This window comes from Heptranchias perlo, chromosome X, assembly GCF_035084215.1.
Source record: "Heptranchias perlo isolate sHepPer1 chromosome X, sHepPer1.hap1, whole genome shotgun sequence".
In the NCBI taxonomy this organism is placed as follows: domain Eukaryota; kingdom Metazoa; phylum Chordata; class Chondrichthyes; order Hexanchiformes; family Hexanchidae; genus Heptranchias; species Heptranchias perlo.
Window position 1 is genome coordinate 4,119,645 of NC_090370.1, and position 23,191 is coordinate 4,142,835.

The window sequence follows — 23,191 nt, forward strand, 5'->3', positions numbered from 1 at the left end:
AACTATAACAATTTATATGATTTTAAAAAATAACTGGAACTGTGTCACTCACCTCCTGGGCCATCTTCTCTGCCTGTTGGTTCCTCCTGTAAAACAGCTCCTTGTAGTGATCCATCCACACCTCAGCCAGGCGCACCTGGTTGCGGGCAATTACCTGCACACCTTTCGGGAAGCTGTGAGGGCTCTTGGTACGGAACACATGGCCCACCACTGAGCAGGGAATGATCTCCAGCTGCCCACCACATTGCCAGACCTAAAAAAAAAAGTGAGGCAACATGGCCATTAGCCAATGCTGAACAATAAAAGGTGACATAAAGGCTTTAATTTAAATAAATAATTTCCTTTATTATACACATACACTTGTCAATTCCCAGTAACATTGGTTTATTAACCCTTTGCATGCTGCAGTAAAACTTGGGAGGAAACATTTACTTTTTTTTCATTTAAAGAGGGAATCCCACGGTCTGTATCCCTTTAAAAACAAAAATGGACCCCATCACAATAGGATTGTAGCCATCTAACATCCTATTTAAATATATATTTTTGTTTGAATAGTGGTTGAAGACAGTACCATCTGAGGGAAGTGACCGTGAGGGGTTATTGATTCAGACAGTGTTAAGGAATGGAACTAATCAGTACAGGTACAGGTTGTTAATCCACAGTGCTGCAGCTTCAACTATGTAGCTTTAGCTTATTCAGGCTGCTAGGCTCATCCAAGTCAGCTTCCCCAATAATGGTATTAGCACTCAAACACATTTCAACTCATCCCCAATTGTATTGTGCTTTCTCCCCCCGCCTACAATGTCCCCCCCCCCCCCCGAACACTGCTCCCCACTCCCAGGCCTATACTGTTTCACACAAAACTGGTCTACGACTTTGCTGCCAGAATAAGGGAGCCAAGTTTAGTGTAAATGTCAGCAAACCTGTTTGTCTCCTCCTACGTACTCTCACCCCGCCCCCCCCCCCCCCGGCCTATATTGAACCCCCAGAAAAAGGCTTCACCTAGCCTACATTTCTTTACACTTTATACCGTCCTAATTTTATCTTGTTCCCATTGAAGATGATCTGTACTTTACAATTAAAAACCTTTTATTCTTCAGCTGTTTCCTGTTTACCAAATCAATGCAAATGAGGAAGGCCATTTAACTCATCTTAGTTTACCATCCAGAAAGAACCCACAGTCTCTCTCTCTTCTACCACCATCCACCCATCACACAGTCTTGACCGTTTCTTAAATAATAAAAAGAAAAAAAAACTTGCATTTATATAGTGCCTTTCATGACCTCAGGACGTCCCAAAGTGCTTTACAGCCAAGTACTTTTGAAGTGTAGTCACTGTTGTAACGTAGGACATGCAGCAGCCAATTTGTGGGCAGCAAGCTCCCACAAACAGCATTGTGATAATGACCAGATAATCTGTTTTAGGTGTTAGTTGAGCGATAAATATTGGCCGGGACACCGCAGAGATCCCCTGCTCTTCTTCGAAAAATAGTGTTCTGGGATCTTTTACTTCCACCTGAGAGGGCAGACGGGGCCTCAGTTTAACATCTCATCCGAAAGACAGCACCTCGGACCGCACTCCTTCAGTACTGCACTCAAGTGTCATCCCTCGTGCACAAGTCCCTAGTGTGGGGCTTGAACCCACGACCTTCTGATGCAAGGGTTATCACCTCACTACCCTACTCGGAAGGTCCATTCCGTGCACTGATCGCTCTTTGTGGGAAGAAATTCCTGACATCAGTCCTAAATTTTCTTTTCCTCAGTTTGAATCTATGTATCTTGCTCTACTTAATTTGAAGTCGAGTTCTGGATCTCCCTTTCCTATACTATTGGTCATCTTAAATACTTCTATAAGGTCACTTCCTTTCATGGCTGGAAAGCTCACGTTTCTCCAGTTTTTCCTCATAACTTAGTCCTCTAATGCTAAGTATCAGCCTCGTGGCGCTTCTCTGAATAGCCTCCAGAGATTGAATGTATCCTTTAGGCCTTGGTGACCAGAACTGGACATAGCACTCAAAGTGTGGTCTGACCATAGCACTGTACAGTTTGTGCAGGACTGTCTCCAACTTGTACACCATTGTTTGCTATATAGTTCAGCATTCTATCTGCTTTCTTGATTGTTCCTCTGCATTGATTGGACATACTGAGTGTTGCGTCCAGTAAAATCCTGTGGACATCTTTCAACTTCGTCCATGGAGTACTGTTGACCATCTTTTCTTCCCAAGTGCAGTACTTCACATTTGTCTACATTAACTTTCACTTGACATTGATCTTACATATTTTGTCTCACTCATTTTGAGGTTCCCAAACTGCTTCTTCAGATTCAACTGCCTGCTCCTAGTTTGGAATCGCTTGTGAGTTTGATGAGTTTGCATCGAGCTTCTGAATCCAAGTCATTAATGTAAATTAGAAACAGTAGGGGTCCAAACACCAATCCCGCATCCAATTTAGCACTTGCCACCCCTTCCCCAAGCACTTTCTACCTTCAGCCAATTTCTATTCCCAGGTTTTATCCTGAATCCCCACAGCTTTAAGCTAAAGTTATAGATTTTCATGCAGAACTTTGTCAAAGTACACTACCCTGAAAGGCTTGATCCTTGCCTATTTTACAGAATAGATACAGTCAGCCCATCAACAGCCAATATAGATTTCAAAAGCTGAAATACAGAAATGCAGTAGAATTCAAAAAAATATTCGAGTGAATCACAATGACATAGCACTACTGCGCCACCTTCTGGTGGACCGCACCTCAGTTCCACAAGCTTCTAACCCAAAAGCACCAGTTCCATCAATTAGTCTGGACATGTATCTGGGTAACACTCAATCCTTATCTCAACAGGTATTGATCCAGTTCCTTTTCAAAGTATCAATCGACACAGGATTAAATTTCTCTTCCCTTATAGTTCTCCTCTATACATCTCCCCAAAAAGAGAGTTCGGCCATTTAAATTACTCTCCCCTGATATTTCTCCTCTAAACAATTCTGGAATTAGCACTTCGAGGTCACCATATTACCAGCAAGCATTCCTGCACCTCCCCAAAAATGGAGTTCAGGGCCATTCTCACTCAGTTAAATGAGGTTTTGCTTGCTGAAGTTAAAGTTGGATCGGGCGTGGTTGGCAGAGGGGTTGAAACTGGGATATTTCAAGAACTGAATGGGATAAACTGACTCAGTGAAGAAATGGCTGGGGTTGGGTGGGAGATTTCTTTTTGCATTTATATAGCACCTTTATGCAGAAAAACATCCCAAGGCACTTCACAGAGGCGTAATCAGACAGAAATGGACACAGAGACAAAGAAGGAGATATTAGGAAGGGTGACTAATAGCTTGGTAAAAAAAAGTCGCTTTTAAAGAGGGCTTTCCAAAGCATGGGGCCTGGATTAATGATGGCATGGGTGTCAATGGTGGGGTCAAGGGTGGGGGGAGCGCACAAGAGATCAGAGTCAGGAACGGAGAGTTTGGTGGGGGGGGGGGGGGGGTTGTATACAATACGATATTTAGATTTTTTGCAGTATTCTGCGAACAAGCTAGCCTTATCTGATGTATCTGGATAACATGTGTGAGATAATTTCTTTTTTTTAAAAAACATATAAATTAGTAACAGTTCCATTTCCTAGGACAGCCCTTTTGAAAGAAAAAAAGACTTGCATTTATATAGCACCTTTTGTGACCTCAGGATGTCCCAAAGCACTTTACAGCCAAAGAAGTACTTTTGAAGTGTAGTCACTTTTGTAATGCAGGCAATGAAGCAGTCAATTTGCGCACAGCAAGCTCCCACAAACAGCAATGAAATAAATGACCAGATCATCTGTTTTAGGTGTTGGTTGAGGGATAAATGTTGGCCAAGACACTGGGAGGACTCCCCTGCCCTTCTTCGAATAGTGCCGTGGGATCTTTTACATTCACCTGAGGGGGCAGATGGGGCCTCGGTTTAGTGTCTCATCCAAAAGATGGCACCTCAGAGTGCAGCACTCCCTCAGTACTGCACTGCAGTGTCAGCTTGCATTATGTGCTCAAGTCCTGAAGTGGAGCTTAAACCCACAATCTTCTGACTCAGAGGTGAGAGTGATACCCAATGAGCCATGGCTGACACCCGTCAATTTTTGTCTTGATAATCTATCTGCATTCATTACAGACATTGAAAGCATGGTGACTACACTACTAGGTTAAAAAAAAACTATTTGATTTCACTTGATTATTCTCATTGCTGGCGCCAAAATGCACCTTTTCAGAACCAATAAATGTCAATGCCAGTCGAGGCTTGTGGTCACATTTTTCAGTGCCAGACACAGCCACAGATGGCCAATAATTTTTTTTTAATAAATAAGTACTTCTCGCCTACACACTGAACTCCAGAACAGCACTGTGATGTAGCCAGAGAATAAATTTGTGATCTTATGAATTTATTATATAGAAGATTTACATCCACTCGAGTTTTTTTTATTTTTCAAAAAGATTTAGGCACCAAGTATGACAGCCATTAGAAGGCTGGCTTTTTGTTTTTTGACCTGGGCTCGAATCCAACTTGGAGTCGACTTATCTGATCATCCCAAGAGCCATAATCTAAAATGAGTTTGGGCTGCCTCACTTCAGAACCCAAACACTAAACTGTCCATAATTCAGTACAAAATGATACTACTGAGTCCCACTCGAGGTCAGAAGGATATCCAGTTCCATCCGCTGCTTAATGGTAATATTAAGATTAGTCAGTAATTATACTCTGCCAGTGCACTACAAATATTTTTAATGTATAAAGATCCAGAACATTAAATATTGACAGGGCAAAAACATTTTGTTCTTCTCCTGAAGGTGCATTTCCGTGGGTGCCTTTTGGTACCTCACTCTAGCCATTCTTCATGCGTGAGCCTGGGCTTTGCCCGTGGAGAGCATCACAGCCATTTCTGATCCTGCTCTCACCAAACATCCACACACTTTCCAGCAGAGCTCACTGGATAGTGATCAAGAGTGGGAACATTGGCTGATTTCTTTCCCCTTGTTAACCCAGAAATTCTGAGGCCAATTGAGGTGCCTCAACTGGTGCCCTGGTGGAGATCAGCTAACTGAGCACGCAACAGGAATTGATCCTGGGGCCTTCCTGCTACACCAGGCAATGCCTTTGCATATTAGGCCACAAGGCCTCATTCATATTTAAATCTATCAACATACACAACCAAGGCATGAGCATTATAAACATAAGCATTTGCGTTTACCCTGAATGACATTTCCACATTCTCTCCTCCCCATATTTCCATCTGGTTGTCGTATGTTCCAATCAGTTCAAAGTAAGCTTTGGAGATCGCAAAGAGGCCACCAGCAAACGTGGGAGTCCTGAAAATAAACTAAAAATCAAATGTATTGGCCGTAGAGAGATCGCAGTTTCATTTTGTGCCAAATTGAAGCTCACCCACATGACCAGTGAGACATTCTCTCTAAAAAGAGAATATACACAATATTGGTATTGTTTTCAAACAGCTGATGAATTTTACTTCATATGGAGCAAATTCACCACACTTATTGAGCAACACAAGACTTGGGTGGCTACCAAAGGCCTTAATACATGTCTACTGGCTCTTGTGCAATTGGATATTTTATTATTTGTTCTCAGGATGTGGGCAATACTGGCAAGACTACATTTATTGCCCATCCCTTGTTGCCCCGAGAAGGTGGTGGTGGGCCTTGTCCTTGAACTTTGATATGTATGTAACCAGTTGTACATTATCCTTAGGTAATATAACCTCAGGGGTCCACTGACACAGGTGGCATGAAGTTAAGATGGGCACATCTCCAGGACCTCAAACTCCTACACATCCTACCATGACCCATAAAGTAGTAGTATCGGCAACTTAAGACAAGTGCCCATCATAACGTCATACTTCCCATCAGCTGACTTCTGAAGCAGTACTAGCATTTATACAGTAATGTCCACTGCTCAGGTATCCAATTCTTCTGTCCTGACTGGAGCAAGATGTCAGAACTAAGCAGCTATACCATGGGTAGAAACACGGTGGGAGAAACTTCAAAAAAGTGGATCTTAAGACAGTTCTGAAAACAAATAAAAACTGCCTCAGCTATTTATCCACTTTGACAGAAGCAGCTGGAGAGAACATGGTCATCTTAAGACAGCTTCCATTTTATTTCTAAGCTGCTTTCCTAAACCGGTGATGCTGCATTCAAATTCCAGGTAAAAATCCCTTTGCATTTGAATAGGACAAATGGATGTCCTTGACTTGAAACTAGAAAGACTATTTTCTGTCACAACAGGATGAGCTTTCTGAAAATATTCAGCATTCCTGTTTCCTCCATTGGTTTTTGTCACACGTGGGCCTCAGTTTTCAAATCAATACGGTCATGAAAATAATGATATTCAGTCCATGTCAGTGTTTCAATTAAGTAAACTCAGGCTGACCCCATCCTTGGACACATTTACCTAAAGATAGCAAGTAACTGTTTCCACTGTAATTCAAATGAGCCTGTTAATGGACTCTCTCACCAGTGTTACAGATCCATTGAATGATCAGAGACCAATATAAATTAATCTCTTGTTTATGTAGAAACCAAAAGTGCTGCGCATCTCAACATTCATCCAACTGATCTGGGTTTGGTTTTAAAAATGTACTTTTTTTCTCAGTGAGAGTGATCGTGTTCCTCTTTGCATGCAGTGACATCCTCAAGCACTCCAGAGTCAGGTATAGATTGGAGCTCCCTCTGAACCACCTTAACTGTTCACCTCATCTCTAGCCTCAGAACAGCATCTATTACTGCATCAGCCTGATATTTCCAATCCCCATTACTACAATCCCTGCCCAGAGAGCAAGGCTGCCAATTAGTGTCCACTGGGATCTGTTGAGACTTGTTTCACTTAGAAGTTTCACCCAGTCTGTCTGGGTTGGATTTGAATTAAGGTTTCAGAATTGAATGGAAAATTCTACCCAGGGTTAGATCCAGCTATGTGTTTAATGGTCAGGTTGACATGCCAATCATACATCACAGAGGGGATCGAAACAGTGTCCAAATCGAACAGCCCATCAAAACAATAGATAGGCGCAGTACTGATGTTTGACAATTGGTGTCACTAGACACATTTGGTAGATAACACCATGTCGAGGTGCAAACCAGTGAGCTAACTGGTTTCTTCACTTTGACTCTTTAAATTCAATACTGGACTCCTGAAACTTGCACATGGGAGTCTGACTGGACTTCTAGATTCAGAAGCTTAGGTTTAATGGCCACTAAGTGCTACAATCCCCAGCCATCTGGATTTTCAAACTCAAAAGGAAAGAACTGTAGTCAAGCAAACCCTATAATAAGAAAGACGACTTGCATTTATATAGCGCCTTTCACGACCTCAGGACGTCCCAAAGTGCTTTACAATCAGTGAAATACTTTTGCAGTGTAGTCACTGTTGTAATGTAGGAAACACAGCAGCCAATTTGCGCACAGCAAGCTCCCACAAACAGCAATGTGATAATGACCAGATAATCTGTTTTAGTGATGTTGGTTGAGGGATAAATATTGACCAAGACACCGGGGATAACTCCCCTGCTCTTCTCCGAAATAGTGTCATGGAATCTTTTACGTTCACCTGAGAGGGCAGACGAGGCCTCGGTTTTACCATCTCATCCAAAAGATGGCACCTGCGACAGTGCAGTATTCCCTCAGTACTGCACTGGAGTTTCAGCCTAGATTTTGTGCTCAGTTCTCTGGAGTGGGACTTGAACCCACAATCTTTTGACTCAGAGGTGACAGTGCTACCCACTGAGCCACAGCTGATAATGCCATGTTCTCTGACAGGTAGTGATATTGGGCCTGGATTTGCTGCAAAGGCGTGTTTGGCAGCGCATGGCATTAATTAGACATTTGCGCTCTCCATTCATATCGCACTATACTTACGCTGTAATTTGCTGCAACGTCGATCCATCTACGGCGTGGCGAGGTCAATGATGAATCAGGGACCTCGTGCACGCTACAGCCAAAGGCTTACCCTGCAGACCAACTGCACGGCACTATAAAAAGCGGAGAAGACGCCGTAACTCAGATTGAGGTGCGGCACTGGGAGGTAAGTGAGCTGCAACTTCTGAAATCAACTTAAAAAAATTAACAACATTTTTAAGAAAAACTTTTTAAAAGGCTGTAAAAAGTAATCTTTAGCATCTGCACATTCCTTTTTCTACAGAAATGTTGCACAACGATTTAAAGAAAAGATCGCAAAAATGTTGTTGCCCAAAATCCATCCACCTCCTTGCCCCTCCCTGCTGAATAAGTCGTGGAAGGTGGAGTGACAAAGGTGTCGTAAGCACTTCCCCGATGCTCTGAGTTAATGTGCAGGATGCACAGTTGGGCATCGCAGACAATTAGCACATTTAGTGTTAACCCTTCCTGTTGATGAAAGGGATACATTGCTCAGGTTGACATGCCAATCATACACCACAGAGGTGATCAAAATGGTGTCCAAATCGAACAGCTCATCAAAACAATCTTAAAATAGATAGGCGCAGTACTGATGTTTGACGATTGGTGTCACTGGTGCGTTCGGTAAATAACACCATGTCTAGGGGCAGACCATCAGTGCGCTAACTGGTTCCTCAGTGACACGTGGGTCTCATCGATAGCCCCCTGTATCCTGGGGAAGCCAGCAATCTTGTGGAAATTGATGGACCCATCTCTTTGCTGCGCAGGGACATGTCATATTTAATGAAGTTGGACGCCCTGCGGAAGAGGGCATCTGTCACCTGTTGAATGAAGGTCCTCACAACTCCTTTGCTGATGTTAGAGGTCTCCAGTGCCTGACTGGAAGGGACTGGAGCCGTAGAAATTGAGGGTCATTGTCACCTTCATTGCCACCGACAAGGCCCTGCAGGAGGTAGACTGCAGTTTCAGGTCTTCATTGAGCATCTCACAGATGCTTCCTTAGTGAAGCACAGTCTGGCAGTGCCTTAAGTGACACTTGTTCCCTGTACACTCTCGGGGGTGCAGGGGGGGGAACAAAAAGAGTAGTGAAAGCAGTTCAGTCTCCAGCTATGGTGTCCGAAGTGTTGTGCCTGCTTCCCCTCCAGGTTGCCCATGAATGGATGGAATGCCCAGTGGATAGGCAACGCCTTCACCTTCTTAACACATAGAAAGCGGTGGGGGTCCTGCCATTAATTGCCTTTAAACACTGTCAGGACTCTGGATGGCAAAACTGGCACGTAAAGACAGTCAAAACTGAGAGAATTAGAAAAAGGAAACTCAGAACAATTTTCAGACTGCTAGGATGAGGCTCCATAGCTTTAATAGTCCCTTTGTTGGCCTCCCAGGCTGCGAGTCATGTGAGGGCCATGAATCACGTCAATACCAAGTCACTCACGCCATTATTTTTCAGTCAGCTGCGGCGCAAATAATGGCTTAAATCCAGCAAATTGGCGTGATTCCAGCAAAATTGGCGATCAATATTGACTACAATGGTGGGCTGAGCGACAAGTACAAACTTTTATCGGCTTAAGTGAGGCTATCGGCACAAATATCCCAGCAAATTATGGCACAACGCAACTCAGGGCATAACTCACCTACTCCATTATTTTCTGGCAGTTTTACGTATTAATAATACCACGTTGTTAATGCGTCATTACTATGGTGCAAGTTCCCAGCAAATTCAGACCCATAGTGAAAATCTTTGGTTAACTAATACAAGTGTTATTCCTGAAAACAAAAATTTAGGAAAAAACACTAACATACAGTGTCACTTTTGGTTGGCCTTCCAGGCACATGAAATGACAGGAAACAGAAGTGCATCCTGGTTTTCAGAACACAGGCAGGTTATGTGCAGATGCAAGTACCAAGGCTTCTGGTTGATTGGACAGTCATCATAAGCAAGCTCACCACAGACGTCATAAGGCCTCACTAATATGTTTGCCCCTCTGCCAGCTCCTGCAGTTGTCTGCTGGTCATTTTTCCCATTTCAGGTCTTCCAATACACTATCCCACCATGTCAGCTTTGACCTTCCCAACTGGGACCCATTCTATTGACTATGTGGCACACTTGCCCTGCATACCTCAAACTTCTTGCCATAACAGAATTACTGTTCGTAGGCCACACTGTCATTATTTTAGCATTGGTTACTCTGTCCTCCTGGCCATTCCAAAACCATCCAGCCTCTGTTTGTGAGCCTTCAGCTCTAATGTGTTCAATTGGAATCAAACTAAAAAACAACCATTATGGGGAAGACATCCTATTTGGATTCTATACAATTACAATAAAGACAGTTGTCTCATCGACGAGAGGGGAAAAACGAAGTTATACACAAAAAATATATAATTAAAATATTTAATACGAGCAAGAGACTGTACTAGGATGTAATTTCACCCTAGCAACGTCACAGCTGCACTTCTTTGGTACAGTAATGATTCTGATAATTATAGTCTGTAACCTATGGGTGGCAAGAAGTGTCAACACTCCATCCGTTTAGTTAGAAACCTTGAAAAATCCAGAGAGGTTAAAAGTCAAGCAAGCCTCAACCACGAAGACATTGCAGGGGTCAAATTCTTGGCTGCCTCAGCTGCCATATTGAAGTGTACACTGTGTAGATTCCGCACAATTTACAGTACAAGAGGTTAGGAGTATTTATGACCTTTCCACCCCCCTTTTTTTTTGCCAATTTTCTCCCCAGAAGGCATTGGCTCTTTCCTGGGCCATGATTCAATGTACTCGGGTGCCCAACGTCATTACTTCACCCAATAGCCAATTCCCCCCACCCTCATAACCCAGAGGCACCTACCACCATCCTGCCTGAGCTCAGCAAATTCAGCAAAGACCAGGGATTGAAGGTAGGACTTCCTGGTTTGTAACGCTCAGCTATTGACTGCCTTAACTCGCTGAGTCATTTGGAGAGGGGGAAGGAGAGAGAACGAGCCCTTGAATACATTTGATGTTATATTTGCAAATGCAGTTTTGTATTAAATGGGTGTTAAGGAATGGATCGCAATTGATGTAAAACACTCAGTTCAGACTTACAGGAAGAAATAGGACATTCATAAAATACAATTGCTATTTGTAGGAGCTGTGCTGACTGGATAACCCCTAAGCACTGGTGCAGAGTGAGATTTACCAGCACCATTACCCTTGTGAGTGAGGGGAATGAGGTGGAGGAGCTTTACCCAGAGGAATGCACAGCCCTGTGGTTTAGAAATGAGAAAACCATCAAACGACAGCACAAAAACACACAGGAACTATAGAAACTCAAAAAAAACGTTACACCATTTTCATCTGGCATGTTGAACGGTTAAAATAAGAGCTGCAAGGACCCAGGAAGGGGCGTGGAAGCGAGGGCTATTATTGCAAGAAGCATGCTGAGCTGGCCAGTCACAAAACCTGAGCCACTTGGGTTGTCAAAAAACAAACTTAAAAGAAATTACCTCATCCTGGCTGGTCAGGGAAGGGAAATTTTTTTGTCACTGGATGAAACAAAAGGGCATTGACTCCACTAAGCTAGCTGCTAAAGAGTGGTTTCCTGTGTAACTGAAACATTCTTGCACAGGAACATCCTCAATACTTTTACATATAAAAGTGCTTTTTACGTATAAAAGCATCAATGGATCCTCGGTGGTGCAATGGGTTAGCAGACTGTTCTTTCACCTCTGGGTGGGTTGAACGTCTTTTTAAAAATTTGTTCTGCGGATGTTGGCAACATTGGCAAGGCAGGATTTATTGCCGAGCCCTAGCTGCTCTGAGGGCATTAAGAGTCAACCACAGGGACTGTAGGCCAGACCAGGTATGGGTGGGCAGGCTCCCTTCCATTAGTGAAGCAAATGAGTTTTTTTTTAAAAACAATCTGGTGGCAGCTTTCATGGTCATTGTTCTGGTGCCAACCCACAAATTACCAGATTTACTGAATTCAATTTCACAATTGCAAGAGTCCTACATGAAAAGGGGTTAGGCAACCTCAACCCAGTTCCTTGTGGGTATGGGCCCTCAGAGCAAAACTGCCCCCCCAATTTGGCAATCTCGGGCCTAGAATTGCGAGGGTGGGAAATGCAAACAATTGGGCTGATCATCTGATTTTACTACACAGCTGAATGTGCTATAACTGACTTGGGAATACCTCATGTAGGCAGTCAATCCTTGGATGTCCCATTCCATTTCTCAGCACCAATAGTCATATTGAGCACAAAAATTCAATAAAACCCACTGAACAAACAAGACACTCACTTGATGGGATAGGTTTCATCTTTTCTTCTTTCTAGCTCATGAGGTGGAATGGCCTCCCAGCCAAATGACAAACTCCAGTCAAAGTTACCCCGGTTGTGCTGCCTTCCATATTGGACAGGTTTGGATACCTCAAAGGTATTGAGGTCAATGGTCGTGATGTCAGGGCTCACCACTGCAGTGTAATTTTCAGCTATTCTTCCCAGCAAAGGCTCCAGCCAGCCATTGAAACACTCACCTAAATAATTGAGAGGTAAAAAAAAAGTGTTTCTGCTAAATCTTAGACAAAAGAATTTTCTCTTCCCCGAATTTTTTTCCCTTCCCTTCCCGAAGGCAGTGGTTCAGCTTGTTGGAAGGCCAACAAGCCAAGCTATGGAGTAGTACAGCAACAGAAACAGGAGATTTACCCCATCCAGCCCACTCTGCCATTTTTGTTAGCCATGGGAACTCTGTCTCGATAACCCTAATCCCCTGCCTTTTCTCCATATCCCCCCATACCCTTATTTCCTAGGTAAGTTTGCAGCTCCCTTTTAAAGACCTCAGTTTTTTCTGGCCCTCTAAGGCAGTTAGTTCCAGAGTCTCATCATCCTTCATCTTCAATTCTTCAGCCCTGGGTGACCTGATCAGTATCCAGTCCTCATTTTGGTTTCTGTGCAGCTTGACCGGCTCCTTCATGGTGACATTACATCGGACATTCCTTATTCAACTCTCAACACATTCTGCTATTTGTACTATGACTCACATCGGTAGCAATGACCTAGATTGGAGATTAGAATAGAGATGTGGGTCAGAGCACTTTTTACACTGCCCGAATCCCACTGTTCCTGTCTAGGGAAAGTGGTCTCTGTGCTTCTCTCACTTTTTAGTTGGGCATCAGTCTTCAGCCTCTGCTGTGTAATGCGGAGACCCAGTTCCTATATACAGGAAGCTGGCTCCCAGTGTTTACTCAACCCAGCTTCTTGAACCCAACAGTGCATTTTCATGTGCCTATGGTGCAGTCAGTTCCCTGAACGTGGGGTTGTTAATACTATGGAGTGCGGCTGAAGAAGGGAGATCTACGCATCTACATCTGGGTAAATGCATTACGTGCTGTGCTCCTTAGCAGTACACACCAGGAAGTTTCCTGGCTTTGATTCTTAATCTGTGCTGAGTTACTAAGGGGTGGGTACAATTGGGCTCAGTATACCTGGATTTTTTTGCGGGGGGGAAACAAACAAGCAGTCAGGCAGGGTCCTCACTCAGGATTGCTAGCTGCTGAAAAGCAGGGAGCTTGGCTATATGGTGAAACCGGGATCAGGCTCAGCTGTAACGCACCGAGTGCTACAATACACAGTTGAATGACCTGCTGACGCTCGCTGTCCAGGCTTGTGTGTGAAGACTGGTCAATTGGGTGAGGTAATGGAGGGCTGCCAGCAACCATGGAACTGTATCCCAGTACAAGTCACCACCTTTAGGAGAAGGAAGAAAATTCTGTGGGAAAGTTCTACATTAGAGCAGAAACCAGCCACATTAAGGGCATTTCCGGAATGCACTGCATGGAGAAAGCAACTGTGCCTCACTGAAGTGAAGAAAACAAACTGGATTTCTCCAGACAGCAGCACACAGCTCAGAACACTCCACAAAGCACAGTGTTTGAATAAGCAGTATAGATTTAAAAAGGGTTCTATATACCATATTGACGCACATATAGGTTTTACCCCAAATTTGAGGCCTCCCCACGATTAAGAAAAAGTAAACTTGCACATAGGCCAGACCCCCAAACCAAATCAATTATTTTTAAATTTTAAAGAAAAGTGCGGTATGTGTGTGCCAATTCATTATCAGTGGTTCCTGTTAACAAGTATTCATCTGTTCAGCTTCAAAATACCAGCTGCCATTTATTTAAACAAATTCAGAAATCAATTTCTATTAAGAAACAGAACAGGCCACACTTCAGAGTAATTTTAGAATTAACTAAATTAAACTGGAATCTGGTTACATTTTCTCCCTCATTTTAAAGAGGTTTTCTCACCACCTTTCTGTGGCACAAACCAGTCCCTAACCAGCAGGGTAGGCAGCAATCTACTCCCAGGCTTTGGTGAATTGCTGCTTGGGAACTGGACAACCTGTCCTCCCTGGGAGATTGTTTCTTGCATCTGCTCAGCACATCTCTCCCTCCCTCCCTCATTGACATCCCACGGAGATTAGGAATTTACCACACGGATGAAGATTGGGACTGACACCCCTCCACACAATTAACCTCGGCCTTCGGGGGAAAGTCATGCCAGCACTGCTTATTTTGGGGGAGGGCGGCAAGAAAGAAGAAAAAGAATTTGTATTAATATAGCACCTTTCACAACCTAAAGACGTTCCAAAGCACTTCACAAGAGGTCTTCAACCTGTTGCCTTATCCTAAAGGATATGCAGGGTGAGTGGTCTTTTTTGGGCTGGGGGAGGATGTATAGTTAAAAGCTGAAAAACATCTACAGCCTCTTCTTCCTCCTTACATCTGCATGTTGAAAATCAAGACTCAGACTCAATCATAGAGTCTCCTACTCTAAACTTACTCTTTCCCACGACTCAAATCTGTGGAACTCTTCGTCTCACCTTCCTCTTACAATCTATAGACTTTCAAAACCCAAACTTGGCGTCAACTCATTTTTTTCTCCTACTCTTTCCAACCTTGGTGGTGTCCTGCACCACTGGCCTTGACCCTTCACCTTGCTTTCTCCATAAAAAAAGCTTGGGTGCTACAATGAGATGAATAGATTTCAATCTTTATTTAAATAGAGTACCTGGATAGAGTAGCAGGGTATTAGGTTTCTGTCTATCATTACTTGCAGCTCCACTCACCAGTTCTGGTAAGAAAGCCCTTAGCTCTTGCCAGTTGGCTGCTGATGATTGATGCCAGTAGTTGCAGGGATTTATCCAGCATTAGCTTATTTGCGATTGTGGAATGGCTTTCATGTAAAACTGGTAAAGAACAGCTGATCCCATGCTAGTGAGACCATTGCATAGTATCTTTCTTGTCCTCTCTCCAATTGCCCATTGACTGCTGGCTTGTGTCCCATCTTCGGTTGCCCTGATTGACAGCTTGTGCTTTCTGCCCTCCACAGTGTTCCTTTTTATTGTTGACTATGCTACTTCTACCTAAATTTGGTGATGAGATTTACTTTCCAGCTTTTTGCTTTTAAAAACACATGTATAGAACTGACAGAACAGTTTTATTCAAACTTTCTGATCTGAAAATGTTTCTCACTGGCGTTTAATTTAGTCACTTCATGACCTCTATTTATCTTTGCCTCGTATTCCTGCCTGGCCCGAAGATGATCAGAGTCGTCATTTCATGCTTTACGAGAATCATTTGACAAGTTAGGGCATGAGGGTTGAGCTTCAATGGGCTGAATGGCTTTTGTTATGACCCCTGGCCTAATCTGTTAATACGAACAGATATACAACTTGATTCAGTTGGTAGCACTCTCCCTTCGCAGTCAGAACCTGGTGGGTTCAACCCCACTCCAGCACTTGAATGCATAGCCTAGGCTGACAATTTAGTGTAGTATTGAGGGAGTGCTGCTTTGTTGAAGGTGCCATTTTTCAGATGAGACATTAAATCTATTCAGGCAGAGCTGAAGATCCGGTGGCACTATTCAAACAGCAACAGCGAGTTTACCTGGTGTTCTGGGGCCAATATTTACTCCTCAACCAACACCACCAAAACAGATTATCTGGACATTCATCTTATTGCTGTTTGTGGGACCTTGCTGTTTGCAAATTGGCTGTCACATTTGCTTACAACACAAACATTGGCTACACTTCAAACACAATCCATTGGTTGTGAAGTGCTTTGGGTCATCCTGTGGATGTGAATGGTTAGTTTTAGCTGGATTGAACTGTAATATATATCAAAAAAACAGCATAATTTTTTGCCATAAAACCATTTCCAAAGGGTTTCCATTCATTTTGTAGTTTCTCTGGGCAGAATACCCTGGTCGTGTACAGTTGCATGATTGCCCATTTGACATTTGGGAAGAACATGTGAATACACTTACAGTGAGCATCAAGAAAGGTCAGCACTTCTCCAGTGGCCACACGAGCACCCAGGAGCCTTGCAGTTATTAACCCTGTCCTCTCCACCTGTCGAACAACCTTCACTATCCGGAACTGCTTTACATATTCATCCAGTTGTTCTTTTAAATAATCTGGAAAAATCAGAATTCATTACATTTCAATGATTTAGGGCAGAACAATTTTTATTCACGTTACAAAGCTGTAGCTTATGGCATTGCCTAATTTTGAAGTGGGTGTAAACATCATAGTTAAAATAAAAAGTGGCTAGCAGATCATTACGTGTGTACATAGCCACTGTTTGATTGCAGATACTTCGAAGTACAGTGGCGATCAGTGCGATACTGAGATGAGAGAGGAGGACATCAATTGTCGCTACATCATAACCAAGCAATGTGACACATAGAGGAATTATTTAAAATTATGTCAATGTTTGCAACCAAAAGATATTTTGCCAGCTCCATCGTTAGCCCAGTGGGTAAAGGCACCACCCAGTACAGTTCTGAGCCGTACAGACTAGAAGTTCACAGATTCAAGCCCTGCTCTGTGCTGTTAGCTGATCTGAGCCCAATGCAATAGTTGGGGCACTACAATTGGCCTCAGCATCCCTAAGCTAGATGGGGGAGGGGAAGAAACAAAGGTTCTTGATCACTATACAACAATGCTTATTGGAAAGTGCACTTATACTGACATTGGGAGAGAACAGGCTTGGCTGTGATGCCGTCCACAGTAGAATAGCCCAACACTCACTGTCTAATCTCACACATGAAGAAAGGTCACTTGGACAAGATACCAGAAGGAACTCACAGGGCTTGTTAAAACTGTAACCCAATAATAGTCAGCACTTTCAGGAGATGGGGGGGGGCAGAAAAAGAGGGGTGGAAAGTTTGTTGGACATTTTAATTAAGGCTAAGTATATTTGGTATGAAAATATCGTGACGATTACATGCAATCTGGTCAAAATAAGCAAATGATTTATCAATTGGCCACAAGAGACCAGAGACTTGTCTCAACAACCAAGCTGCCTTAAAAGGGATCTCAACAGAAAATATAACCTATGCTGTACCTGCCCTGGGAGTGTTTGATGGGACAGTGTAGAGGGAGCTTTACTCTGTATCTAATCCATGCTGTACCTGCCCTGGGAGTGTTTAATCCAGACACTGGTTGCATGAAACAGACAATGTTCCATTCCCCAGCTCGAATATCCCTTTGATTAGCACAAGATTCACCGAATGCAGCTGCTGGTACATAAACTCCAGGCTTACAATATGACTGACGAGAACCTTATCTCTTCCCCCTCCTCCATCACCCAACAGGGAGTGGGGTACATTTGTACCATGGAATTAGCAAGATCATCTTGGGCACAGCAACAGGCTTTAACCAACCACAGTAGTTTGCGTTACTATATTGGGAACCTGAAGACAGATTTAACTGGGAAGATGTGACTTTATTTCGACAAGTGAACAGGAAAGCAGCTGGCCCGGGGGAGGAGCAGGAGATCAGTGAGACGTTAACGAACCAACAGCAGTCACTTCCCCTATTCACTCCAGAGATCAAAGTGCAGCTTGAAGAGTGAGCCAGAACTCCAGATTCTTCTAAACTCTGAAGGGGAAGGGAGTCTGGCCTTCGTTGCTTAAACCATGAAATTACTCAAGCTTTTCTGGCTGCCCACAATATTTGCATAACAGCTAAGGACATGACAGGAACTACAACTGAGGTCCAAGTACTTTGTTTGCTGAGAAGTTTGGAGGGGGGGGGGGGGGGGGGAGGGGGGAAGAAGTGAGTTCAGTTCTCCTCTCTTGCTTCTGTATAATTTCAATTCTCCATAAAATGCAAAGCTCATGGGGCTCTCTCTGGGGTGTTCTGAGCTCAGGTGACCCACGACTCCCAGCTCCTGATCAGTCTTTTACCAAAATGTTCCTGCATACCTTTAAACATTTTATGTACACTCTTAAAACTAAATCCATCTCAAAACCATATGGAAATATTGCAACTATCGCACCAGAGTGGAAACACTTGCATCGTTGGTGGGTGGGTTAGCAGAGAAAGGTGGTCACAGTTTATGCTCGGGCGGGGGGGGGAGGGGGGGGGGTGGTGGAATCATTGTGCAGCGTGAGTTTGAAGCAGAGTTTTCCTCTGCACATTGGGAATTCCTCTGGTATCTGGGACTCCTGTGGCAGGAATCATGACTCCACTACAGTGCCAACTATGTGGCAAATTCTGTGCGTGTCAAGGACAGTGATGTCAATGCTGGGGAATAGAACACTGTTCCACTTTTGCAGCTACTGTCAGCATTAATATTAACAGGAACTCAGGAAAATCTGAGCAGAAATGGAAGGCCTTTTGGCCCAAAAAGCCTCCCCCTTTTTGATTAGTGTGAAGTATTTCCTTGTATGATGCAGAGTGATGGTCCGAAGGCATTTTGGAAGCAAGAAGAAAATAGACCTTAAAAAGATTTGAAATGGAATACAGGAGCAGAGCAAACTTGGTATGCAGATGCACAGGTCATTAATAAGGAGTAGATACAGCCATAAAACAGGCAGGCACACAGACTCCTTGGTTTCCTACGTAGAGGTATAGAACATACAAACATACGAACAATGACGGACAGGAAAAGACCCACTGGTCCATCTAGCCTGTCCCAGATAGAAAAGAAAGAGGTAATGGTGAACTTGTACAAGAGTGTAATCAGGCTGCAGTATGAGTATTGGGTGTAGTTTTGGACACATATTATAGGAAGGATAGAAAAACAATGGAAAAAGTACAGTGTAGATTCACTAGGATATTACCAGAGGTGAGGGGTTACAGTTATGAAGAGAGACTTGAGAAGATAGGACTTCCTCCCCCCCCCACCTCCCTCACCCCCACTGGAGCTGAGAAAGTTGATGGGAGACCTGATAATTTTCTTATAATCTTGAGATCTTATAAGATTAGTCAACAACAGACCAAGGATCATTGATGGGACCTTCCTGGCTTGTATGGCTCAGTCCTGACCCATTGGGAAAGCTGCTGGTGCAACGATCTGATATGGGGAGGCTTGTAACTGTCTGGCATTCATTTTAGCCACAGGATTAGGATAGACCAGATATGAGCAATTGAACCCAGTAAGATTAACATTTCAGTTTTTAAATAAAAGCATGTTCTCTGTTCTGATCTCGACACACAAGGCACTTTAAATGCAGCAGTGTTCTTGAATTGCTAAACACTCACCATCTGTGCTGGCATCATCCACTAATATGATTTCCTTTAGGAGTATGGCTGGAGAGGTGTGCATCACACTGTGCACTGTCCTCAGCAAGGTGGACCAGGCCTCATTGTGGAACACTATAATCACACTGGTTGATGGTAGAGGAGGGCAACGCTTGAACCTTTGTTCAATGCACCTGCACAAGACAATCCAAAGAGTTGAGAGATCCTGTCAATATTTCACAAGAGATTCTTGTTTCTCTCTGTGAATTTTACACTCCAGGGCAAGAGGTATTAGTGGTGGGAAATGGAGCTCTTTCCCATCTCATGCACCAAAGTCTAGATTTTCCAGATCGGTGATATATTAGCACCAGTGTTAACTCATTAATTTAAAACAGGCTAAAGCCAGCATTAAAATGGCACCAATTGGAAAATCTAGGTTGGAGTGTAAGCATCACAGTTAGGCACAGTAGATTTAGAAGCAGAACTCTGAGCTTTCAAACAGTGTCACTGGATCTTGAACACATGTACGAGGCAAATGTATCATCCAAAGGATGGTACCTCACTCCAGTACTGCACTGGAGTTGTCAGATGCTCCAGTCCTGGAGTGGGGCTTGAACCCACAACCTTCTGAACCAGAGATGAGTGTACTACGAATGGACCAAAGCTGGGTATGCAGTAGTACCCAGCAGCAGCGTTTTCCTGGGGTTGGGCAGATTGGCTCTTAGACCAGGCTGAAAGTGCGACCTCAATTAAACCAATGGAAATTCTCCGGGACACAGATCCTTCTGGACAGCAATGTCACCAGAGGGGAGCTGAAGGTAAGGAGGCCCAAATGGTAGAACAGTAAATATGGAGTTTATTTTTAAAGCCCCCTTAAAAGGACTCTGTCTGGACTTCAAGGACCTATTGGAAATGAACAGTGTACAATTTAAATGGGAACTCCCATTGTGACTGAGTGCAATACAATGCAAAGTACTGAACAGATTGATTACACAAACCTATTTTGATAAGCACTACAAGCCATCAGATTAGCGGAGTTTTTTTCCCCACCCCAGTACTACATGGATTAAAAGAAAATGTTTGCCTCTTGCTGTGAGGTGGTGGAGGTGTGGCACAGTCTGAATTTAAAAACAAACAAAAACCAAAAAGGTGGGTGGGGAGGAGGGGGTGGAGACAGTGACTCTCGCTTGTGAATGAGTCAATTTAAAACAGAGCACTGGGAGGCATTCTGGCTTCACAGCTAAGATAGGAAACGGGTCACCTCCTAGGAGAGGTGCTGCCCGGGCATTTCCCCGCAAGAAAGGAGAATCATCTGGGTTCTTCCTACAGAAATTCCTACTGGTCAGCTACAGGGTCAGCCCAGCCTGATGGGTGAAAATCTACTCCTATCTGCTGGCTGCAAGGGCCCTATACGAGACGAGCTTGGGCAGTCTCAACCCTGTCCTTGGTCGACAGCAGAAAGCCATCCCCATTTGACAGTGAAGTGGAAATCTCACTCAGAGGGGTTACAAGGATAGTTGGTGTGGGAATTGTTACATTGTTGCATTAGGGGCTACTTAGGGAGCCGAGGCAATATAGAGGGAGCTTTTTGTATCTTGCTGTACTATAACGGAGTGCTTAAAGCAGAGTGCCTGACATGGGAAAATTTTCCATTTCCCAGCACTGATATTCTTTACCTTGATGAGCACAAAAATTTAACAATAACCCCCAAGAAACCCAACCCCCGAAAACTGTTATCGAATGGAAATATTAAATCTCATACTCTGGAGGCCGTGTGTCTGGTCCAAGGCTCCTGTGTAGGGAGATACGGTCACTGGCGAAAGCATTAAAGCAATGTTTCTCAAACCCGTGCTCTTTCTCCTCCTGTTGTTCTGGCAAGAGATTGTCTGTATGGAATGCCTTCGCATCAGCACCAGGTGCATTGGGATCCTCAGGAGGTCGAGGAAGGAAGGTCTTCAGCTCCACCGCGGTGTAAGACCCCGGTAAACAGGACTTACTGTTGTCAACATGCTCTTGGCCTCGATCTGGAGCAATGATCTGAAACTTGGGCATTGAATCTCGGATATTGTTCACCGCTCCAAACATAATTCCCAGCATGCTGTCTTTCCCACCTGCCAAGTCTTTAAACCAAGAGTCATCCTTTGGGCTTCGCTTGACATCTCTTTGCAATATGAACAAAAATATCACAAATATTATACTGACCATGGCAAGTTTCACTGGACCAAAGCGTCTCCTAAAAAACAGCCTCATGGTTGCTGGTTAAATGTTACTGAATCGTAGTAGTAGTCGTAGTACTGAGATTTCCTTTAAAGCTGATTAGTTTTAGTCACAGTAAAGATTGCACTGCAGAAGGCCACTCCATTCATTTTTTTTTCAAAACTCTGATGCAGGGACCTGGAATAATAATGATATTTAAAATGCTAATTAGCTTCAAGTTAAATGAGTCGTCACTAATCAGCTGTCAGCCGTGGCTCAGTGGGTAGCACTCTCCCCTCTGAGTCAGAAGGTCGTGGGTTCAAGTTCCACTCCAGAGACTTGAGCACAAAATCCAGGCTGACACTCCAGTACAGTACTGAGGGAGTGCTGCACTGCCAAATGTGCCGTCTTTCACACGAGACGTTAAAACCGAGGCCCAACTGGTCTATTTCCGGTGTTTATGCTCTGCATGAGAGACTGCCTCACTCTCTTTTCAGTTAGGCCTCTATTAGACCAAGAGGGGACTTCACTCATCCCATCCATTTGGGCTGAAATCAAACCCAGGCCCCAGAGGGTGAAGGGCAATGTGTTCAACACAACGACACCCAGCATCCCCTCCTAGTGCATTATCCATAATTTGAGATACACACACACACACACACGGTGAAGGCCAGTAAGCAAAACATTGCAGCAGTGCATCATGGGGCTATACGCTTTTGAGGATGTTGTACCACAGATCATGGACCTGTCCCTCTGGACTGACTACCAAGCTGTTTGGCCAACCAGACTTATAGATCCTTAAATGGGTACTGCCTTAAAGGAAAAGTATTTGGCACACTTTTTCTGGTTGGATTATAAAACGCAGAATACAATGATTCAAATCCTATCATTACATCAGTGTGTGTTAACTCATCACATGACAATTCGTGCTGCCTCCCAACACTTAACACATGTTGACAAGAAAAAGGTTGTTTCCAAAAGCAAACCAGAGTCTCCTATGACTTGAAACTTACACCCTTATGAATGCTGCGAATGGGATAGCAGCTCATGGAACTAAGTTCCCCCTTTATCACATTATTACGCACCATAAACCACAGGGGAATGCCCAGCAGGGTCTCTTGTCTACTCCAGAGAGGCAGTAAATATTACACTTGGACCACTATATTAAGGCTAAAACCAAAAATTCAATTTATTTACAAGATAATTGAACAGAAGCAGAATACAGCGAGACTAGTAGTTTAATACTTGACTTGTACAATACAAAAATGGTTTAAAAACAATAAAAAAATCCAGGTCTTAGCCTTTTTTTCAGTAGCTTTTCACTATGAGCCTCTGATGAAGCATTATATGGATACTAACTTCAGGCAGCCACTTTAGCCATCGCAGGTGGAATAGGCAATATGAAGCAGAAAACTACAGTTTACAGGAAAATCCCACAGCTCAATTTTTTTTTAAATATAAGGATTCCCAAAACCAGATTCATCACCCAAGATCAAAGCCACTACACAAAGTACTTGCAGGGCATACTACCAAGGGCTAAGGCAATACATATTTGAACTTCAAATAGAGTGACGCTCCCTTG

At 43.6% G+C, this 23,191-nt stretch overlaps 1 protein-coding gene across 3 annotated transcripts in view; it reads right to left on the minus strand.

Annotated features, from left to right (window-relative positions):
• LOC137307177 (polypeptide N-acetylgalactosaminyltransferase 6-like) overlaps window positions 1-23,191 on the minus strand; it is a 64,790-nt gene that overhangs the window by 9,854 nt on the left and 31,745 nt on the right. For all 3 annotated transcript variants that reach the window (XM_067976540.1, XM_067976541.1, XM_067976542.1), the window contains exons 2-7: window positions 21,176-21,807; window positions 19,435-19,607; window positions 16,209-16,358; window positions 12,181-12,415; window positions 5,210-5,327; window positions 53-253 (exon numbers count right to left, since the gene is read on the minus strand). In XM_067976540.1, the coding sequence (XP_067832641.1) occupies window positions 53-253; window positions 5,210-5,327; window positions 12,181-12,415; window positions 16,209-16,358; window positions 19,435-19,607; window positions 21,176-21,663 (1,365 nt within the window). In that variant the 5' untranslated portion in view covers window positions 21,664-21,807. The remainder of the gene's footprint in view (window positions 1-52; window positions 254-5,209; window positions 5,328-12,180; window positions 12,416-16,208; window positions 16,359-19,434; window positions 19,608-21,175; window positions 21,808-23,191) is intronic.